Source organism: Centroberyx affinis, unplaced genomic scaffold (assembly GCF_046629955.1).
Source record: "Centroberyx affinis isolate AG114_WGS23_722 - 3 ecotype Tasmania unplaced genomic scaffold, CSIRO-AGI_Caff_v1 ptg000667l_1, whole genome shotgun sequence".
NCBI classification, from domain to species: Eukaryota; Metazoa; Chordata; class Actinopteri; order Beryciformes; family Berycidae; genus Centroberyx; species Centroberyx affinis.
Window position 1 is genome coordinate 23489 of NW_027279291.1, and position 21512 is coordinate 45000.

General features: G+C 42.9%; 1 protein-coding gene across 1 annotated transcript; it reads left to right on the forward strand.

Annotated features, from left to right (window-relative positions):
• The first annotated feature begins 360 nt into the window (after window positions 1-360).
• Window positions 361-17206, forward strand: LOC139643880 (uncharacterized). Its single transcript, XM_071519165.1, has 9 exons — window positions 361-416; window positions 4715-5110; window positions 6721-6815; window positions 7767-7923; window positions 12087-12272; window positions 13549-13602; window positions 14618-14912; window positions 15054-15134; window positions 15285-17206. Exons 2-9 carry the CDS (start codon window positions 4948-4950, stop codon window positions 15565-15567), a joined length of 1314 nt encoding a protein of 437 aa, XP_071375266.1. The 5' UTR covers window positions 361-416; window positions 4715-4947; the 3' UTR covers window positions 15568-17206.
• The last annotated feature ends 4306 nt before the right edge of the window (window positions 17207-21512 follow it).

Genomic DNA, 21512 nt, shown 5'->3' on the forward strand with positions numbered 1-21512 from the left:
TCAGAAATATTGGTGTTCTGAATAAAAAATGTGCATAGGAAATATGAATGATATGGCCTTGGACTCATTAGTGGTGTCAAGACTGGGGGGGGGGGCAATAGTTTGAGGCATTCTGAAGAGGTTAATCAACAGTTTTGCTTAAGAAACACCAAAATCACGAGTTATTTCTGCAGAATTCGTGATTTTGATGTTTGCTTTGTGGGTTTTAATGGGACTGATTGGTGCACACTGTTAACTGGGGCATCTGGGGGCGCGCCGCAGGCTCATTCTGGAAAATGTTGCGCGTTCAAGGGGAGAAAAAAAAATATCTCGCGCTGCAGAGTCTGCGCAGTGCCGTTCTTCTCGTCACTCCGAACTTTCGGAGAACCGCGGAGGAAGGAGGGAGAGAGAGAGAGAAATCAACGTCATTTATACTGGTAATTATTTCCTCCATATTCAGCTTTCACACCGCACATCGTGATTCATTTGGGATTACGGGTTGCTGTGTTTTTGCGTCAAAACGCGTCTACCGCAACAGTGCGAAGAAAAGAGCGTAGCAGCGGAGCTAGCCGACATTTCGTCCTCTATCTCGTTCACCAACAGTCGCGTAGCAACAGCTGTATTTGTCGTAAATGAGCGGTGCAGAAATGCAGCACGGCGGCTTCGAAAACGCGATTTACATCCGCGATAAAACCCCGGGTCGGCTTCTGCTGTTTTCGGGACTCAAATTCGCATCGAAACGGGTCTCAGCGTTGTTTTCACGAAGCGGCGAGCGGCGAGACATGCTAACCGAGATGGCGGAATTCGTGGGCTGTTCCCCGAGGCACGAGCAGCAGGGGGAGAGGCAGCAGCAACGAAGCTCAACAAAGACACAGGAAGTCCGCAGCTGATTGGCTCGGCCGGATCACGTGGTCCTGGCTAACGTAAGGTTGATGTAAATCAGTGGCGTCCCAAGCGTGAAGCCATGCAGGTTTTTCACTCCGGTCAAACACCACAGCGGCTCGTTGCGCTAGTAAACAGTGGTGGAAGAAGTACTGAGCTCTTTTACTTAAGTAAAAGTAGCAATACAACAATGTAAAGATACTCCATTACAAGTAAAAGTCCTGCATTCAAAATCTTACTTAAGTAAAAGTACATAAGTATTGGCAGCAAAATGTACTTAGAGTATCAAAGTAAACATACTCATTATGCAAACTGTCCCCATTTAGAGAGTTATATTTTTCATAAATTATTGGAATATTAATACTGATTTATTGACATACATGTACATGTAAGCAGCATTTTAAAGTTGTCAACGTGAAGCTAATCTTAACAATGTAGCTATACTTTTGGGTAGTCTAATCTATAACAGTGCTATTTTATAGTCATTTTATAAAGATGATCAAATGTTTTAAATATAAAATATTGATCTGAAAAGTAACTATAGTTGTGAAACAAATGTAATGGAGTAAAAAAGTACAATATTTCCCTCTAAAATGTAGTGGAGTTCAAAGTAGCATAAAATGGAAATACTCAAGTAAAGCACAAGTACCTCAAAATTATACGTAAGTACAGTACTTGAGTAAATGTACTTAGTTACTTTCCACCACTGCTAATAAACCACAACTTCTGTTATTGTTTTGTGTCATTATTTTCAGTTCTCTGTGTTTTGTCTTCTTCTGCTTCCATATTCTGCTGCTTTATGGCCCAGTTTCCCCACTGGGATCATTAAAGTTTCATCTTAACTAATAGAATCTAATTCAACCGGACCCAAGTAATGAAATGAGCTGCTGTGGCGTTGGGATTTAAATCTCTTGGCTTTCCATGGCACATAATTGGAGACCACTGAAATAAAGGCAAAATAAGTGTCTAGTTTATACTGAATTAGTATTAGCCTACATAGTGAATTGGTATTTTGATGTCTGTTTTTCTTTTAGGATAGGATTTTTTAGGATTTAGGATTCACCCATACATTATGTCTAATGAATCCAATTTCTATTCTAAATTTCCCCTCATCATGCTTTTTTTTTCCTGCCTCATTTCCTGTTATTGTGTGTCTCACCATTACATTAGTTTAGATTAGATGAAACTTTAATGATCTCCGTGGAGAAATTGGGTCATTGCAGCGACAGAGAATAGGACACAGATAAGAAGAGAGGAAATACAGGAATACTGAAGAGGAAGCAACACATAATTTCAACAAAATGACAATAAGACAATAATACAACAGATACAGCGTCTTTGTTGACAGATTTACAGGTTAACAGATTAGTTTTGGGTTACAATTAACAGCATGTACGCAGGGTTTGCATGGTTTCATACGTATTTTTACACCGCTGAATAGCATTAACAGTCTGGTGGTAGGAAATGGTAGCAGAAAACTGTCAGCCACAAGTGTTTTGTTAGTGAGGTTTGAAGGCCTTTCGAAATAGCAGCTAGACCATGTGACGCTAAAACTGAATTTGGGCAGGTTACTAACCGTTTTGTCCACCAGCCACAGCTGCTGGTTAAGTCCTAAATTAATTATTCATAATTTTATCATCCAACTAGATGTTTTTAGGACAGAATAGGACTCCAAATGGTGGTTGTTTACCTGTCAAAGTGTCAGGTAGACTCTCCCCAGCCAGATCTGACTGGTATCTGTCTGCTGTTGGTTTCCTGCTCTGCTAGCTGGCCACAGTGATATATTTGCATGTGGTTATACATGGCCACCCAGTGGCTGACATTAAGTTATCAGCTTATCTGCCGAGGGCGGATGAACTTAATGAACAACCTGCCAAGAATATTTTTTACCAGCCGTTACGTAATATCCGTGTATTACATAAACCCTACCTGTTTACAAAGCTATTTTGTGTGTAGAATCAGGTTCTGTGTGTTCATTTAAAACACGTTCGCTCACTTTAAACAACAGATCAAGTCTGTAATTTATCACAAAATGGAATTCAAATTTCAGGAGATCATTTTGACCTCTGACCTCCCTGTGGAGATGGGAGATGGATAACATAAGATCAGGGTTCCTACGCAGGTCTGGAAACGTATTAAAAATGAATTTGGTCATTTCCAGGTCTTGAATAATTTGGGAATTTGAAAAAATGTCTGGAAAAGTATGGAAAATGTTGCGGTTCAGGTCCGATAACGCACATAATTCTAGCTTTTATGTTGTTGTAGAGCCACTTTGAGTCCACAGGTTCTGTTGATGTGAAGAATAATGTTCAGATAGAGGGACGCTCTTATTACCCAGCCGCTGTCAGCATGCATTATATCAAATACCCACCAAAATCAAATCCGGTCAAGAACATAGGGTCTGGGAAAAATATGGAATTTTAAAATGGAAACCGTGTAGGAACCCTGCCAATCATCTCACATATTCTGATATTTGTGGCTGTGAAGAACAATCTTCATCTATACAGTGATATGACCTAGTTAGCAGGGGCAAGATGTCTATCTGCGTAAATCATATTGAACACCAGACAAAATCTTCAAAACAAATCAAGGTCTGGGAAAAAATATGGAATTTTTGTAACTGAAAATGTGTAGGAACCCTGTAAGATCAACTTTATTGTCATCCCATCTGTATACAAAGCAAGCACAGGGTGTAGAGAGGAACAAAATGGCGTTCCACCTGGTCCCCGGTGCCAAAAATGCACGACAGCGTGACACACGGGGTCTGCGATAAACGGGAATTTCCCCTCCTCCGTCCAGCAGGCGTCTCTCGTCTTAGCTAGCGTCTCTGTGTTGGACGCCGCTGTCGCTAAGCAACACTGACAGTTTAACCTCACTCTTCTTACTGAGAGAGTGAGACGTTGGGAAAAGACTGGTGCCTTCTTCTTGTGAACGCTAACGCACCACTGAGCGTCCTTTCTGTTGAATGTGACATGGAGAAAGGGCAGGGACTCATCAGCGTTGTTTTTTTCCCCCTCTTACTGTCTCTTCTGTCCTCTCTCTCTCTCTCTCTCTCTCTCTCTCTCTCTCTCTCTCTCTCTCTCTCTCTCTCTGACTGATGATTTCTCCTTTTTCCTCTTTCTCACTCTTGGTTTTGTTGGCCCTTTCTCTTTATCCTTTCTTGCTATCTTTTTATTCTCTCTCTCTCTACCTTTTTCCTTCCTCTCTCTTTCTCTGACTGATGATTTCTCCTTTTTCCTCTTTCTCACTTTTGATTTTGCTGTGCCTTTCTCTTTATCCTTTTGTGCTATCTTTGTATTCTCTCTCCCCCTCTCTCTCTCTCTCTCTCTCTCTCTCTCCCTCTCTCCTCTTTTTCTCTCTCTCTTTCTCTGACTGATGATTTCCTCTTTCTCACTCTTGATTTTGCTGTCCCTTTCTCTTTATCCTTTCTTGCTATCTTTTTATTCTCTCTCTCCCTCTGTCTCTCTCTCTCTCCCTCTCTCCTTCTCTTTCTCTCTTTCTCTCTTTGACTGATGATTTCTCCCTTTTCCTCTTTCTCACTCTTGATTTTGTTGTCCCTTTCTCTTTATCCTTTCTTGCTATCTTTTTATTCTCTCTCTCTCTCCTTCTCTTTCTCTCTCTCTCTTTCTCTGACTGATGATTTCTCCTTTTTCCTCTCTCTCACTCTTGATTTTGCTGTTTCTTTCTCTTTATCCTTTCTTGCTATCTTTTTATTCTCTCTCTCTCTCTCTGCCTGTGTTGCCAAAGCAAATTGATGAAAAAGATAATCAATAAAAGATTAAAAGACTTTAAATAAAATAGTAACTCGTCTCTCTCTCCTCCTGTCTCTCTCCCTCTTGTTGGCCTTGTGCAGTCAGACGGGTGTTTTTAGTCCAGACTGGACCGGACCGGACCGGACCGGGTGCTGGATCAGGACCGGACAATCCTGGAGCGCTGTGGACGCGAGCTCGCTAACCGGACTGAACCATAGCGGGCCGGGAGGAAGAGGAGGAGGAGGAGGAGGAGGAGGAGGAGGAGGAGGAGGAGGAGGAAGAGGACCGGAGGAGGAGGAAGAGGACCGGAGGAGGAGGAGGAGGAGTCGGAGTCATGTCGGGCCGGTGGCGTGAGGACGATGACGAGGAGTACAGGGTGGGAGGAGGAGGAGGAGGAGGAGGAGGAAGAGGAGGGTCCAGGTCCAAACCCAGGTTCTCCTTCACAGAGATCAAACTGCTGCTGGAGGAGGTGAAGAGGAACAGATTCATCATCCTCAGTGAGTAGGAGGGATGCTGGAGGTGTGTGTGTGTGTGTGTGTGTCTACCTGTTGTACTATGTAGCGCGTCCAATAGTATAGCAACTTGTAGCTGGTGGCTTGTGTGTGTGTGTGTGTGTGTGTGTGTGTGTGTGTGTGTGCTTTAGAGTCATTGCGATAACTGTTCTGATCCAGATCCTTGAACAAGTAACACACACTCCAGCGGTAGAATAGAATAAAAAAAGCTTTTATTGCAGTGTGCAATAAAAAAAACAGTCTTGAGAACATGAAGAGCATTAAGTTCTTAAATAGCAAACATATTGTCGTCCGTCAAACATCCTGTCCTGACTGTAAAACCCTTAAAAAAATAAAAAATGTATTGAATCATTGTATTCATTGTATGTCCGTTGTATCATTGTATCTGTACAGTATATTTTCATTGAAACCAAAGCCATGTTGTACAGCGTCCAGCTGCGACATCTGCTGGCCAAAACTGAAATTGCAACCAAGAAGAAGAATTTTATTTTGGGGAGCATCACTTCAAGGGAGTAAAATTAATTGTTGTAACTCTAGCTAACGTTAAAGACATAATATCAGCTTATCCTGTTTAAAACATTGGTATTTAACTCTGCTGAACAGATGATATTCAAATTATGACCTCCATGCTTTTGCAAGCCATGCCTTTGCTCTGCTTCCTCCCTGCATTTACTGCTACACTTTATTAACCTGCAAGTAAGCTGATACAAATTAGACTTTGCCAGTGCAATGCAAAGTAATTACATGTATTCCTGTTGCATATTAAAGAGAAATGGCAGATAGAAAGCATCAAGTGTGTGCATAATGTATTTAGTTTAGTCTGCCACTGCCACCTTTACTAACACATCTCCTGCAGGAAGCCATGAAAGAGATAGTAAACCAAATCCAATAAAAAAAAAAACAGATGAACATTATTAATCAAAGCACCGTCATCCTAGGACGAGGTGGAAAATCTTGGACTGGAGCACATAGCAGTGGCACTACAGTAAAGTCAAATCTGATTGGTTCCTGCTGTGCTGATATTTCCCATAAAGCCCGGCTTGGCTGCGCCTCGCACCCACCGCTCCACTGTCACACCCATCATCCAGGTGAAGAACGCCCCCAAGGCTTTCATGGATCTTATACAAAGACTACCAGCGCATGTTTGCCAGCAGTAAAGCACAGCTAGCCGTGCATTATGGGAATTATCAGCACAGTTGAAGTTTCCTCTTTGACCAATCAGATTGCTTGGCTGAAGCTATTATTAGATGGCTGCAGCAGTCTGGGTGCTGTGTAGGAAATGTGTGCAGATTTCCACCAGCAGGGGGAGAGAGAGAGTCAGATCCACTATCTGGACTGACAAAACTGTCACTGCTCCTTCAGAAATATTTAGATTATGACCCGGACTCATGTGTTTGACCATCGCAAAGTCATACTGTACATAGAGAACTGTGCTGTGGTTTCACTTGCAGCTAGTGCCTCTCCTATTGATGTCTGTGTGATCCTGACAATAATCCTCTTCCTCTTTTGTCCTCTCTCTTTCTCTCTCTCCCCTTCCTTCCTTCCTTCCTTCCTATCTGCCTTCCTTCCTTCCCTCCCTCCCTGTCTGTCTATAGAGAAGTTTAACCACGGTGTGTCTGCTGAGACCAAGAAACAGACCTGGGCTGAAATCACAGAGCAGATCAACGATCTGGGAGAGAATCGCAGAGAGGTTTGTTAACGTGATTGTTATCATCATCATTATTATTATTATTATTATAAGTAGGCTAATAGTAGTGGTTGTGTTAGCGGGAATCTAATACTGGTACATTTTGGCAGTCTGGTACTCTACCAGCCACTTTGTCCTATTCTAAGATGTAACTGGCAGGTAAAATAGTGAAAATGGTGGTGAAGTTTTGTATTTACTAAACACTGTGGCCCATGGACAGAAAAGTTACTTTCCCGCCAGGAGGAGAAGCAGCAGCAGCAGCAGTAGTAGTAGAAACAGAGATGGTAATAGTAGTAGTAGCAGTAGTATTGAATTTCCCCAAGGGGATCAATAAACAGGGTTCCTACGCAGGTCTGGAAAGTCTGGAAAAGTATTAAAAATGATGATTTCCAGGTCTTGAATAGTTTGGGAATTTGAGAAAATGTCTGGAAAAGTATGGAAAATGTTGTGGTTCAGGTCTGATACACGCATAATTCTAGCTTTTATGTTGTTGTAGAGCCACTTTGAGTCCACAGTTTCTGTTGATGTGAAGAATAATGTTCAGATAGAGGGACGCTCTTATTACCCAGCCGCTGTCAGCATGCATTATATCAAATACCCACCAAAATCAAATCCAGTCAAGAACATAGGGTCTGGGAAAAATCTGGAATTTTAAAATGGAAACCGTGTAGGAACCCTGCCAATCATCTCACATATTCTGATATTTGTCGCTGTGAAGAACAATCTTCATCTATACAGTGATATGACCTAGTTAGCAGGAGCAAGATGTCTATCTGCGTAAATCATATTGAACACCAGACAAATCAAGGTCTGGAAAAAGTATGGAATTTTTTAATTGAAAATGTGTGGGAACCCTGAATAAAGTGCTATCTTATCTTGTCTTAGTAGAAACAGTGGTGGTAGTAGTGGCTAAATGTAAAGGCTGGGTATCCTCTCTCTGTCTCTCTCTCTCAGGTGCGTCAGATCATGAAGAAGTGGGCGGACCTGAAGTGTGACGGGAAGCGGCGCATGGTGGCCCTCAGGGGCCCCAACGGCTCCAGCCTGAGGAAGAAGAACCTGGGGCCCGTGGAGAGGATGGTCCACAAGATACTACTGATGAGTCCTGGAGGAGGTAAACAGAGGAGGGGGGTGGGGGGGGGGGCATATTGGTGGCATCAGCCATTTTTCCAATTTCTGTGTCTCTGTGTCTTTTCAGTTAGATTGCTAAGTAGAATGAAATATAAGACACTGAAATTAATGTGAAAATGGAAAGAAAGTGTCCTATCAGAGTGTGAATCTACATGACATTTTTAAGACCTCTGGAAAGACTTGAAGGCAATATTTAACAGTATTCAGACTTTTGAGGCCTTGAATACAGGCGGTCAAATTCAAGACGTTGCATGACTTTTTCACCCTGAATTTGTTGCCAGATGCTTTGTCTGAAACAGCTGGAGTTGTCCATGTTGCTTCTGAGACTTAAAGTTCAGGTCAGGAAAGTTGTTGTTGAGCTCCATTGGAAGTCCGGCCTGTGCAGCTAATGAGACGACTGCTGACGTTTCTTAGATTTGTTGTTGACGCGCCCTCTGCTGGTCACATGGCCGCATTGCACCAGAAGTCAAATGAGTCAAAATGATGGATTTTTTTTTATTTATTTATTTTCTTTTTTTCTGTTTGTTTTTCAGTTCCTTGATTTTTCGATTTGGCGCTAGAGGAAAATAGCTGCTTTGGTAGCTGCTAAAAGTTCCCTAGGCAGGAAAAACCCTGGAGTGGATGTACAGAGAGGAACGTGCACAAAATATTACTGATGACAACCGGATGAGATTAAAGACAACCACAGGTTCTGTCCAGTCCCACGGCATGTCCATGCTGCTGAGTTACAGTTGATGAATACAAGAAGGGGATTGTGGGAGTAAGTTAAGAAGATCTTGAGTTAAGGTTACATTTTCACAATAATACTTAAACTTCCTTGTATTGATTTAGATATATGATTTAGATATAGAACTGTATTGGGGAGCTGCACACAGGCAAGAAAGATGCAAGTATCTCTATATTGAAGCAAGTGACACGATTTTGGCATGAATCTATTGGTGTGATGGTAAAATAGGGTCCAGGTGGAAATTGGCCTTGAGTTGTCATTTCCCTCATAGTGTGATTAGTAAATTTGCTTCTTTGCACCTTCCTCTGAGTTTCACATCCATGTCCACATGTCAGAGGGGCCAGAGGTCATGGGGCAGTGCAGAGAGAGAGAGAGAGAGAGAGAGATTCAGTGATAAAACAGAAGCAAAGAGAGAGAGAGATTCAGTGATAAAACATAGAAGCAAAGTGAGAGAGAGAGAGATTCAGTGATAAAACATAGAAGCAAAGTGAGAGAGAGAGAGTCAGTGATAAAACATAGAAGCAAAGTGAGAGAGAGAGAGTCAGTGATAAAACATAGAAGCAAAGTGAGAGAGAGAGATTCAGTGATAAAACATAGAAGCAAAGTGAGAGAGAGAGAGAGATTCAGTGATAAAACATAGAAGCAGAGAGAGAGAGATTCAGTGATAAAACATAGAAGCAAAGAGAGAGAGATTCAGTGATAAAACATAGAAGCAAAGTGAGAGAGAGATTCAGTGATAAAGCATAGAAGCAAAGAGAGAGAGAGAGATTCAGTGATAAAACATAGAAGCAAAGAGAGAGAGAGAGATTCAGTGATAAAACATAGAAGCAGAGAGAGAGAGAGATTCAGTGATAAAGCATAGAAGCAAAGAGAGAGAGAGAGATTCAGTGATAAAACATAGAAGCAGAGAGAGAGAGAGATTCAGTGATAAAGCATAGAAGCAAAGAGAGAGAGAGAGATTCAGTGATAAAACAGAAGCAGAGAGAGAGAGAGATTCAGTGATAAAACATAGAAGCAAAGAGAGAGAGAGATTCAGTGATAAAACATAGAAGCAGAGAGAGAGAGAGATTCAGTGATAAAACATAGAAGCAAAGAGAGAGAGAGAGATTCAGTGATAAAGCATAGAAGCAAAGTGAGAGAGAGAGATTCAGTGATAAAACAGAAGCAAAGTGAGAGAGAGAGAGAGATTCAGTGATAAAACAGAAGCAAAGTGAGAGAGAGAGATTCAGTGATAAAACAGAAGCAAAGTGAGAGAGAGAGATTCAGTGATAAAACAGAAGCAAAGTGAGAAGAGATTCAGTGATAAACAGAAGCAAAGTGAGAGAGAGAGATTCAGTGATAAAACATAGAAGCAAAGTGAGAGAGAGAGATTCAGTGATAAAACAGAAGCAAAGTGAGAGAGAGAGATTCAGTGATAAAGCATAGAAGCAAAGAGAGAGAGATTCAGTGATAAAACATAGAAGCAAAGTGAGAGAGAGAGAGATTCAGTGATAAAACATAGAAGCAAAGTGAGAGAGAGATTCAGTGATAAAGCATAGAAGCAAAGAGAGAGAGAGAGATTCAGTGATAAAGCATAGAAGCAAAGTGAGAGAGAGAGAGAGAGAGAGATTCAGTGATAAAACATAGAAGCAAAGTGAGAGAGAGATTCAGTGATAAAGCATAGAAGCAAAGAGAGAGAGAGAGATTCAGTGATAAAGCATAGAAGCAAAGTGAGAGAGAGAGAGAGAGAGAGATTCAGTGATAAAACATAGAAGCAAAGTGAGAGAGAGATTCAGTGATAAAGCATAGAAGCAAAGTGAGAGAGAGAGATTCAGTGATAAAACATAGAAGCAAAGTGAGAGAGAGAGATTCAGTGATAAAACATAGAAGCAAAGTGAGAGAGAGAGATTCAGTGATAAAACAGAAGCAAAGAGAGAGAGAGAGATTCAGTGATAAAACAGAAGCAAAGTGAGAGAGAGAGAGAGATTCAGTGATAAAACATAGAAGCAAAGTGAGAGAGAGATTCAGTGATAAAACATAGAAGCAGAGAGAGAGAGAGATTCAGTGATAAAGCATAGAAGCAAAGTGAGAGAGAGATTCAGTGATAAAGCATAGAAGCAAAGTGAGAGAGAGATTCAGTGATAAAGCATAGAAGCAAAGAGAGAGAGATTCAGTGATAAAGCATAGAAGCAAAGTGAGAGAGAGATTCAGTGATAAAGCATAGAAGCAAAGTGAGAGAGAGATTCAGTGATAAAACATAGAAGCAGAGAGAGAGAGAGATTCAGTGATAAAACATAGAAGCAAAGTGAGAGAGAGATTCAGTGATAAAGCATAGAAGCAAAGAGAGAGAGATTCAGTGATAAAACATAGAAGCAAAGAGAGAGAGAGATTCAGTGATAAAACATAGAAGCAGAGAGAGAGATTCAGTGATAAAACATAGAAGCAAAGTGAGAGAGAGATTCAGTGATAAAGCATAGAAGCAAAGAGAGAGAGATTCAGTGATAAAACATAGAAGCAAAGAGAGAGAGATTCAGTGATAAAACATAGAAGCAAAGAGAGAGAGATTCAGTGATAAAACATAGAAGCAAAGAGAGAGAGAGATTCAGTGATAAAACATAGAAGCAGAGAGAGAGAGAGATTCAGTGATAAAACAGAAGCAAAGTGAGAGAGAGATTCAGTGATAAAGCATAGAAGCAAAGAGAGAGAGATTCAGTGATAAAACATAGAAGCAAAGAGAGAGAGATTCAGTGATAAAGCATAGAAGCAAAGTGAGAGAGAGATTCAGTGATAAAACATAGAAGCAAAGAGAGAGAGATTCAGTGATAAAGCATAGAAGCAAAGAGAGAGAGATTCAGTGATAAAACATAGAAGCAAAGAGAGAGAGATTCAGTGATAAAGCATAGAAGCAAAGAGAGAGAGATTCAGTGATAAAACATAGAAGCAAAGAGAGAGAGATTCAGTGATAAAGCATAGAAGCAAAGAGAGAGAGATTCAGTGATAAAACATAGAAGCAAAGTGAGAGAGAGATTCAGTGATAAAGCATAGAAGCAAAGAGAGAGAGATTCAGTGATAAAACATAGAAGCAAAGAGAGAGAGATTCAGTGATAAAGCATAGAAGCAAAGTGAGAGAGAGAGAGATTCAGTGATAAAACATAGAAGCAAAGTGAGAGAGAGAGAGATTCAGTGATAAAACATAGAAGCAAAGTGAGAGAGAGAGAGAGGGAGAGATTCAGTGATATAACAGAAGCAAAGTGATAGAAGCAGTGCTAAAGTCTACTAATAAAAAAAAAACAACCTAAAAACGCTGAGGGGCTTACAAAAGAGAGAGAACATGGAGGGGGAAGGAGGAAGAGAGACGGACCGATAGAAAGTCCCCCTTCCTTCGTCTCTCCTCCACTAACTGACTTGGTTTTGTTTTTTTTCTGTGTCTCTGTCCCCAGACGGCGACGGCGACAGCGATCTGGACTTTGGCGAAGACGTGGGCGACCTGACCAAGCGGCGGCGTAAAGGCCCGCCTCCTCCCCCCTACTCCTACCTCAACATAACGGACACCAACCCCCTCCCCCTGCCCGGAGGAGCCTCCTTCGACCTGTCGCCTCTCTCCTCGCCGGACAAAGACCTCAGCGGTAAGAAACCAGACTGGTAGAAGCGTACAGTATTTATGATGATGATGATGATGATGATATTCAGTTCCCTGCCAAAGTGGCTGGTAGAGCAGACTAACTGCAGCCAGAGGAAGTTTTATTTTCTTTTTCCCATCCTGTTGCTGCACCACTTTATGGTGAAAGGTAAAAGTTTCAAAATGGTAGACTCTTAAGATTGTTTCTCCGGTTTTATCCCCCTTTTCCAGCATTTATGAATGTGTATATATGCATGTATTTATTTAAAGGCCCAATATGTAACTTTTCCGCATTAAAATATCTAAAAACGACTAGACCTATGTTATATATTTTGTTGAGTTGTGTTCTTACATTATCCCAAATGTTTCCAACAATTTTCAAACCTAGAGAAACCCGTTATTTTAATCAAGGTAACCGTCTGTTTCATTTGGTCGCCTGTCAATGGCGTCAGATCCCCTTTACCTCCTCCTTTACCTCCTCCTTCACCTCCCATAAATTGACTTTTTATCCAGTTTTAAGCCACATTTTTACAATACACTTTTTAGATTTTGGTCGTTTTTAACTGGATGGAAGGATTTTAGTCATCGGACGTCTGGATCTGAAGTTCTCAGAGAAACGAGCTGAGTGAACGTTAGCGGCAGCTCGGCTCACAGCTCCTCCGGACGTCCTGTGTCTGCCGAACAGCATCAGAGAAACACTGTTTTTTAACGTGAAGCTGCTTTATTCAGTGTTTTTACCGGTTTTAATCACCGGGTCCATTTGTTTTGGAGAGGAGGAGACCTCTGCGGATAATTCGGCTCCCGGTAAAAAACCTCCTGAACGATGAACACTGAAGGAATCCTAACCTAAAAATAAAACGGCAATTTAACAATGAAGACAACAACTCCCATGATCCCACGCTACTTCACGACGTTATCAAACTCCGTCTTTTGTTATTGTTTTGATTGAGAGACCCCCTAGCGGCAGAAAATTACATATTGTGCATTTAATATTTGTATACATGTGTGTGTTTGTCTGTTTACGTATTTATGAGGACATCAGGGAGTCCGTGGTCCGATCCAATCAGAAAAGCAAGATACTTTCACAAATGTTACAGAGAAAATGACTTGGTCGGATCTAATCTTAACAAAATATGCTTTCATTCAAGAAATTCAAGGTATGGGGGGGGTTACTGTTTTAGAAGTTGCATCAAGTTTGTAGTATTGTAAGAATTACTGGTATCACAGTATTTGCAACCGCACTGAGCCCTGCATGGTGATGTGATGCTGCTGCTGTTTTATAGGCGATCCTTTCCACTCCTCTCCTGACTTCGAGTATGACCTGGCTGAAGATGGAGGTGAGAATCTAGTTTTATACAACAGCCAGGTTCAGCCAAGAGATCTGATTGGTCAGCCGTGTTCCAGCCGTGCTGAAAATCCCCATAAAGCTCAGCTTGCTGTGGGTTGTTTGTTGCTAACTCTAACGGTAACCAGGCAGCTAGTTGGTGATGTTTCTTTTCTCCTGTTTCTTATTCTCGTTTGTCCACTAGTTCTGAGAAAACTTTTCAGACAGCACACATGACTGAGAGATAAAACCCCACGCTTTAGCCATGTGTTTTTAGGTGGGAAAAAGTGAATCTAGTAACATTGCTAACATGAGGTTTCAAATTTAGATCAGAATCTGAAATAATTCCTAGTTTTGCTAGGGAAACAAATAAGAGCTGAGGCATAAAAGGTAGAAAAGAGCTTTTAAAATAAACAAAATAAGATTCCTTCCTGCAGTGATATTTGAAAAGATTTCTATAAATATCAAGAAATCCCACTGCTATAATTGGAGAGCGGTTGGTGTGTTTGTGTGTCCCACCATGGAGGAGAGGAGAGGAGAGGAGAGGAGGAAAGGAGAGGAGAGGAGAGGAGAGGAGAGGACAGGAGACAAAAGGAGAGGAGAGGAGACAAGGAGAGGAGGAGAGGAGACAAGGAGAAGAGAGGAGAGGACAGGAGATAAGGAGAGGAGAGGAGACGAAGAGAGGAGACAAGGAGAGGAGACAAGGAGATGAGAGAGGAGAGGAGATGAGAGGAAAGGAGAGGAGACAAGGAGAGGAGAGAGGACAGGAGACAAGGAAAGGAGAGGAGATGAGAGGAAAGGAGAGGAGATGAGAAGACAAGGAGAGGAAAGGAAAGGAGACAAGGAGAGGAGATTAGGAGAGGAGACAAGGAGAGGAGGAGAGGAGACAAGGAGAGGACAGGAGAGGAGAGGAGGAGAGGAAAGGAGGGGGCTGCTAGAATGTAAACAACAATTTCAAAATGTCATTACAAAGTGACAGTGACAGTATTTGGATGGAGAGCTTTACCCCTGAGCTGTTTGTGTTGCAGACCACACCATGGACTTCGACGATGACGACGATGACGAAGACTCGATGTTTGCGTACCGCGCCTCCTTCCCCACGCCGGCCTCCGTGCCCCTGGACCCTCTGCCCGACGACGCCCTGCTGAGGACCCGGCCCGTCCACACCTACTCCCGCAACCACAGCGGCAGCCAGGGCCACGCCTCCTCCTCCTCCAAGCCCCCGCCCCCCGCTGGCCCCGCCCCCTCCACCTCCAACTCAGACCCCGCTGCCGCCGCCGCCTCCTCCTCCTCCTCCTCTGTCGCCCCCCCTGCTCCTCCTCCTCCTCCTCCTCCTCAGTCACAGTCCCCCTCCAACACCGACGCCTCCTCCGCCCCCGCCGCTCCCCCCTCCTCCTCCTCGTTCCCCCCTCGCCCAGCCTCCCCTCTCCCCTCCTCTTCCTCAACATCTTTGGCCGCCAACGATTCTACCTCTCACCCGGCACCCTCCTCCTCCTCTTCTTCCTCGATCCCTCCCCTTCCTCCTGCCTACCCCGCCACCGCATCGTCTTCCTCTGTTGCTCCTCCCCCGACCTCCTCCTCCTCCTCTTCCTTCCCCGCTCCTCCTCTTCCCTCCCACCGACCTCTCCCCCCGAATCGCCCCTCCGCCTCCTCCTCCTCCTCGGACCCTCTCCCGGCCGGCGCGTCCTCCGGCAGGCCCCAGGACCACGTGGCCCAGCTGGCGTCCCAGAGCCTGCAGCAGCAGCAGGCCGGCCGGCTCCTCCTGGCCTCGGTGTCCCAGTCGCTGGAGACGCTGGCCCAGTCGGTGCAGCTGCTGGTGGAGAGCCAGCAGGAGTTTGTGCAGGAGTCTCTGGCGCTGCAGCGGGAGACGGTGGACATCCTGAGGGATTTCTCCAGCACCGCCCTCGCCATGCTGCGGGAGAAGGCCAACAGCGGACAGGCGCCGGCGCCGCAGCAGCAGCCCGCCTCGCAGTTTTGAGAGGCGGAGGTGAACGAACTAGTAGATTTTTAAAAAAAAAAAGAGAGAGACAGCGTGGGCAGGATGGGAAGGAGCCACAAGTCGAGGAGTTGCAGGTGAAGTTAGTGCTGCTGAGTCAGCAGATAACCGGCCGCCAGCTGTGGCTGCTGGAGACCGGAGACCGGAGACCGGAGACCGGACTGGGGGGGTGTTTGACGTTTTCCAGCCACTGTGGCCAAGGGACAGAAACAGAAACAGTCTCCTGCCCTGGAGAGGAGACTCAGCTGTACGGCCAGAAGCACACTGGTGGCACAAACACATGTGCGGTTTCAGGCTGTGATCACATAGGAAGCTTTTGATGTGCCTGCACCTTGTTTTTTTTTTTTTTTCAGTTATTTTTCTATGGTTTGATAGCGGCCTGTTTGACGCAGTGCGTTTTGTGGCGCTGCCTGGGCTCCCAGCTGAACATGCCTCCTGGAAAACGACACTATCTGTTGGATGGGATGAGAAACACAGTCGGTGCTCTGTTCTCCACAGGAGGAAGTCATGAATGGACTCTTCCTCCACTTCAAGAACAGCGGAGCGGTCGCTGCCTTTTTTTATTTTCAACAACGTTATCCCTTTGTTAGTTCAGGTTTGCTTGATAGGTTACAGGTTGTTGACCAACTTTGTGTTGCATAACAACCAGAATGATTTGACCTTTTGTCGTCTCTCTTACCAGCGACGCTCACAGCTGAGCTTTGTGTTTGAGCAGCAGAGAAAAGCTCCTATCTGATCACAGCTTCACACACGAGCGAACCTTTGAAATGCTCTGCATCCACTGAATTAGAAGTTCCACAGGATTCAAGCAGCAGAGGCTGAGCATCAAGGCTTAAGGACATTTCAGACTACAGAGTTAAAACTGAACTGCATTAGTTAAAGTGGGAGAGATGTTAAAGTGAATTATATTGCCAGTTTCTGGCACAGAGCTGCTGAAGTCACATCATCCCCTTACAGAGGAACACACACACACACACACACACACACACTCTGACTGGACTGTGCAGTTGTGTGGAGGTGTGAGTGTGTCAACACACACACACACACACACACACACACACTCATGAAGATACACAAGATGATGGAGGAACGGACTCTTGCCATTGGTTTGATGTTTCTTGCTGAGTGCGCTGGACACTTGGCTTTACTGGACGAGCGACAGTGAAACAGCAGGAGAGAGAGACTGAAGACAGAAGCTGTAACATGTGAACAGAATATAAAAGTACTAATCCTGAAACTAAACCCCAAAGCCAACTGCATCAGCCACCAGCTAACTGTTAACCTCGATTCACCCTGGAGACTGAAGCTCCTGCTTCCCTTCACACTGGGAGATTCCCAGTAAGCACCAGTCTGCTGCTGCCTTGCTCAAGGGCAGCTTGGCTGTTTCCTCATCCAGATTCGCCCAGGCAGGATTTAGCTGTGGCTACTACATTTGTCTATTGCAACAAAAATAAACAAAAAAATAATTGTGTTTGGCAGGAGGAAGAAGTTGAAGTTGTTGAGTTTACTGCTGATTTTCTGATCTACCAGCTACTTGCAGCCGGTGATACAAAGTTATTTCTCTTGCTTTCCAGAGGGCCAGTTCAAAAAGCAGGATTACTCAGTAATGGTAATAATAATACATTATATTATTATTCTAAGTGGTACCGTACTTTTCAAAGCAGTACCCAAGTGCTTTAAAGACAGTAAAACAATATGAATAAAAGCCAGTAAGAGTTATCAAACTAAAAACAGGGTTTCATGACAGATTCTATAAAAGCTTGTCAGTGAAAATGTAAGTGATGTAAAAGATGACAAACAGACTGCTAAATAAATCATAAAATAACTTGGGACTGATTTTCATCGGTCGTTGCTGCAACAAATCTGTAAGAACAATATCCTCAACAAATTTGACAAATTAATCAAAATGAAGAATTCTATGTAATTCTCAGTCATCTGTCTGACCGTGATCCTGCTTGTTAAACGGCCTTCAGGTTTGGTTTCCCAGAATCCTCAGCGCTAAGCTAGGACATGGTGGGCTTCCTTCCTTTTTCTGTATTTTTCGGCCCATAAACCCAAATGGAAACACTGTTCTAAAGACTTGAGTGAGTGAGAGAAGAGAATGTGTTGTAAAGACTTGATTAAGTGAATGAGTGTGTGTGTGTGTGTGTGTGTGTGTGTGTGTGTGTGTTTTCCCCCTGGTGGTCAGAGAAGCCGCCTCGTCACTGAAAGGTGTCAGGTTTGAGTCCTGTTGAAGTGTCCTTGAGCAAGACACTGAACCCCGACCTGCTCCCTGGTTGTGAGGCAGTCTGGGTCCGAGCCTCAGCTGAGAAGCCTGAAATCAAAACGAAAGGATTTTGTTATTGTTGTTTTGTTTTTTAGGGGATTAATGGAAACGTTTTTTTTTTAAGTTTAGATTTCTGTCACTGATCAAGGCTGGGTTCAGTACACCAAACTGACTTTGTTCAAACTTCAGAGTTCATGTTGGACTTTAGACATTTCCACACAGCGACAGGAAAACAAAATAATAGAGAGAATATCACAGGAACTCTGACGGACTGAGCCGGAAGCGGACCGAGTCCCCGCCCGGGTGAAGGTTTAGGATCCGTTTTAATCCACCGGCCACTTCCTGTCCCGCTCGCCGGCTGTCGCTCCTCCTGTCAGTCTGTCATCTTTTCATTCTCTGGACTGAGTCCCAGTACAGGGGGAAGATGGTGATTCCAGTGTTAATAGTGATTGCAGTTGCCACTCGCCGTCATGTGTTTTATTGACATCAAAATGTACCCATAATGCTGTGCGAGACGGCGCGAAAACCCAAAGTGAAAGCAGTAAGGTGTTTAATATGGGAGGCAGGCATCTTCTTGACCAGGTTTCTCCGTATTACTCTGAACCTTTCATGATGTTTAAATGCATCAATCCAAAAGTGGATTAGCTATAACAGGAGTCTCTGGGCATGTGAACGTCTCTGAATGATCTGGAAACTGTTTCAAAATGGCGGTGTGTGTGTGTCTGTGTTGTAGTCTCTCTCTCTCTCCAGTCACTGATGGTTCTGAAACTCTGAAAATCTCTGGGTTTTAAATTATTTTCACGATCATGTGTGCGTATATGCAGTGGACAGAGAATTGTTAAAGTCAAAATCTGTGCTGAAAACAGTTATTTATGGAAGTGTCATGGTGGGGAAATTAGCTTTGGCCACCAGGTCCAGGTGTTGAGGTACTCAGAGATCTGTGGAGCTCTACAGATCTGTCCGGCTGGTAAAATGGTGAAACTGTCTGGTGGAGTTTGGATTCAGGTGACAGTGAAAAGTTAGCTTCCTGCCCTGGAAATACATGAACAGTAAGCTTGAGCTAACTCCTGCAGGTCGTCCCTCCAGTCCCACAATCCTTTACTTTCAGTTTCATGCACAGGATTCCTACATATTTCTGGAAACGTATGGGGAAGCGAATTTGCGGGTTGCCAGATCTTGATAAGTTTGAAAATTGCACAAAAAGTAGAGAAAAAATATTGTTGTTCTGTTGTTTCTGATAAACACACAGCTACACTTCCTCTGTGGTTTTTAGATCCCGGTTGTCTCATATTCTGATATGTGTCACTATAAAGAATAATCTTAATCTATCTTCAAATCAAGGAATGAATGTCCGGAAAGGAAAAAGCCTGGAGTTTTTAAATCGGAACATGAAGGAATCCTGTGTTGCCTGTTGATCCCGAGCAGAACTGTACTTGATTATATTTTAAATGTCATGGTGCTGATAATGAACACGAGATGTTGTGCATTAGAACCTGGGTGACGGCCTCCTCTTCTTCTTCTACTTCTACTTCTTCTTGTTCTACTCTTAATGTGCTTTTCAGTATCTTAGGGAGTGTTTCCCCACAGTCCAGTCCTCCAGACTGAACTCTCACACAGACTGGGTGAAATGTGTTTCCCTCCGGGCAGCAGACCAGACGCTCCGCTCCGTCTGACCCGACAGCCTGTAACCCCCTCTGCTGTAACACCGGGCCATGTGACGTGTTTCCTACAACCAAATCCTGAGAATAAAACGACTTTATTATTAAAAAAATAATAATATGTTGTGTCACAGTGTTTACTGCTGTGGGGGATTCGGAGTGATGGGGTGAAGGGGATGGTGGGCAGGAAAGTCTGTTACAGGCTGCATTCACACTGAGTTTGTGGATTAAAACATTTTTCAATTAGATTTATTTAACATTTCTGTTCTTTGTACCACTGGGTTTTTTTGAAAAGGAAGAAGCTCCTGCACACTCTACTTCACTCCACGGTTTTATTGGGAACAATGTTTCGGTACAAAGAGCTTCATCAGGGGCCGGATTCACCAATGTGTTCTTAAGATAGATCTTAAGAAATTACATAAGAGGAAATTTTAGGAAGTTCTTAAGAAGGCTTTTAAGTGCAATTCCTCAATATTTTCTTAGTAACAGTCTCATTTCTTACGGATTTCTTTTAATTTTCCTACTTAAGAACTTCTCAAAATAGGGCCTGAATTAATTCTGGTTAATAAACTTTAGGCTTACTGCCGTTGAGGCTAGGAGACAAGGCTAGGAGGCTAGGAGACAAGGCTAGGAGACAAGGCTAGGAGGCTAGGAGACAAGGCTAGGAGGCAACCCAAAGTGCTTCCATCTACAAAACAATTGGGGAAAAACCTATTTAGGGAAACTAGAGCAAAGATTTAAACATTGGTTGCTGTTGGTAACTGTAAAATTTGCAGCTTATTTCCAACAGACATGAGACAGAGGCCTACCTGGCCCTAGACCAAATAAAGCTTTACAATAAATGTTCATCTTAATGTTAGGTGTAGGGGAACCTATGAAGACTTTGAACTATAACCTACTTGTCTAAAATGTGTTTAAATATATGATATTAGAGGCTTACCTTTTCACTGTAGGAGTTTTAAGACAGGTGAAGGGCCGTCTTAAAGTTAAGAAAAAAATCAACAACAAATCTGAGAACTTTCATTTCAAGAATACCATTTATTCCTAAGTTTTTTCTTAGGAAGAAACATAAGAAAGTTAAGAAAATATATAAGAACTGTTTTTGAGAATAGCATTTTTTCCTTTTTTTTTTTTTTTTTTTTTTTTTCTTAAGACTAAAGTTAAGAAAAAAATGGCACTTGAGAAGATTTTTTTTACTTAAGAAGGTTTTGTGAATCCGGCCCCAGGTTATCAGGCCATTTGTTCAGGTTATAGGTTATAAGTCGTTAACAGTGATTTTGTGCCTAACAGGTCATTTTACAGTAGCTGTTGTGAAGTCTCTGTAAATCACGATCACTCCTGGATTATTAAACGTGAATCCAACCAGGCGCAGTCTCACATTTCAGCACCTCCTCCAAGTCTGACGACACAGACAATGAAAAATATGTTTCCTGCCCTGGAAACAATGGACAATAAACTTGAGTTGGCTCCTGCAGGTCGTTCTCCAATCCCATAATCCTTTACTTTGACCTGATGCCCTGGTGTCCGTTTTGTGTGTTTTGCTTCATTCACAAGGTTCCTACATATTTCTGGAGAGTCATGTCAGACTTGTATGGAAAAAAAGAATTTGATAATTTCCCGGTCCAGGTTCAATCCCAGTTTGGAAATTAGACAAAAACATTTGGAAAAGTCTGGAAAAGTCTGATATTTACACCACAACACATGTTCTGTCAGATCACATGTTTTGATGTCTTCATTTGTTTATTTGTTTATTTAAAGGATCCCCATTAGCTGATGCCATGGCAATCAGCTAATCTTCCTGGGTTCCACACCTGACATACTGTACATAACACATTACATGATAAACATTAAATTACATGAATATACACTAAATTACATCAATATACATGAATATAAAAAAAAATGCAAGCTTACATTGATATGAAATTAAAAAAATATATACATTCATATACAATTCAAAGCCAGTCAACACTGAACGTACATTTAGGTAGAATACTAATTAA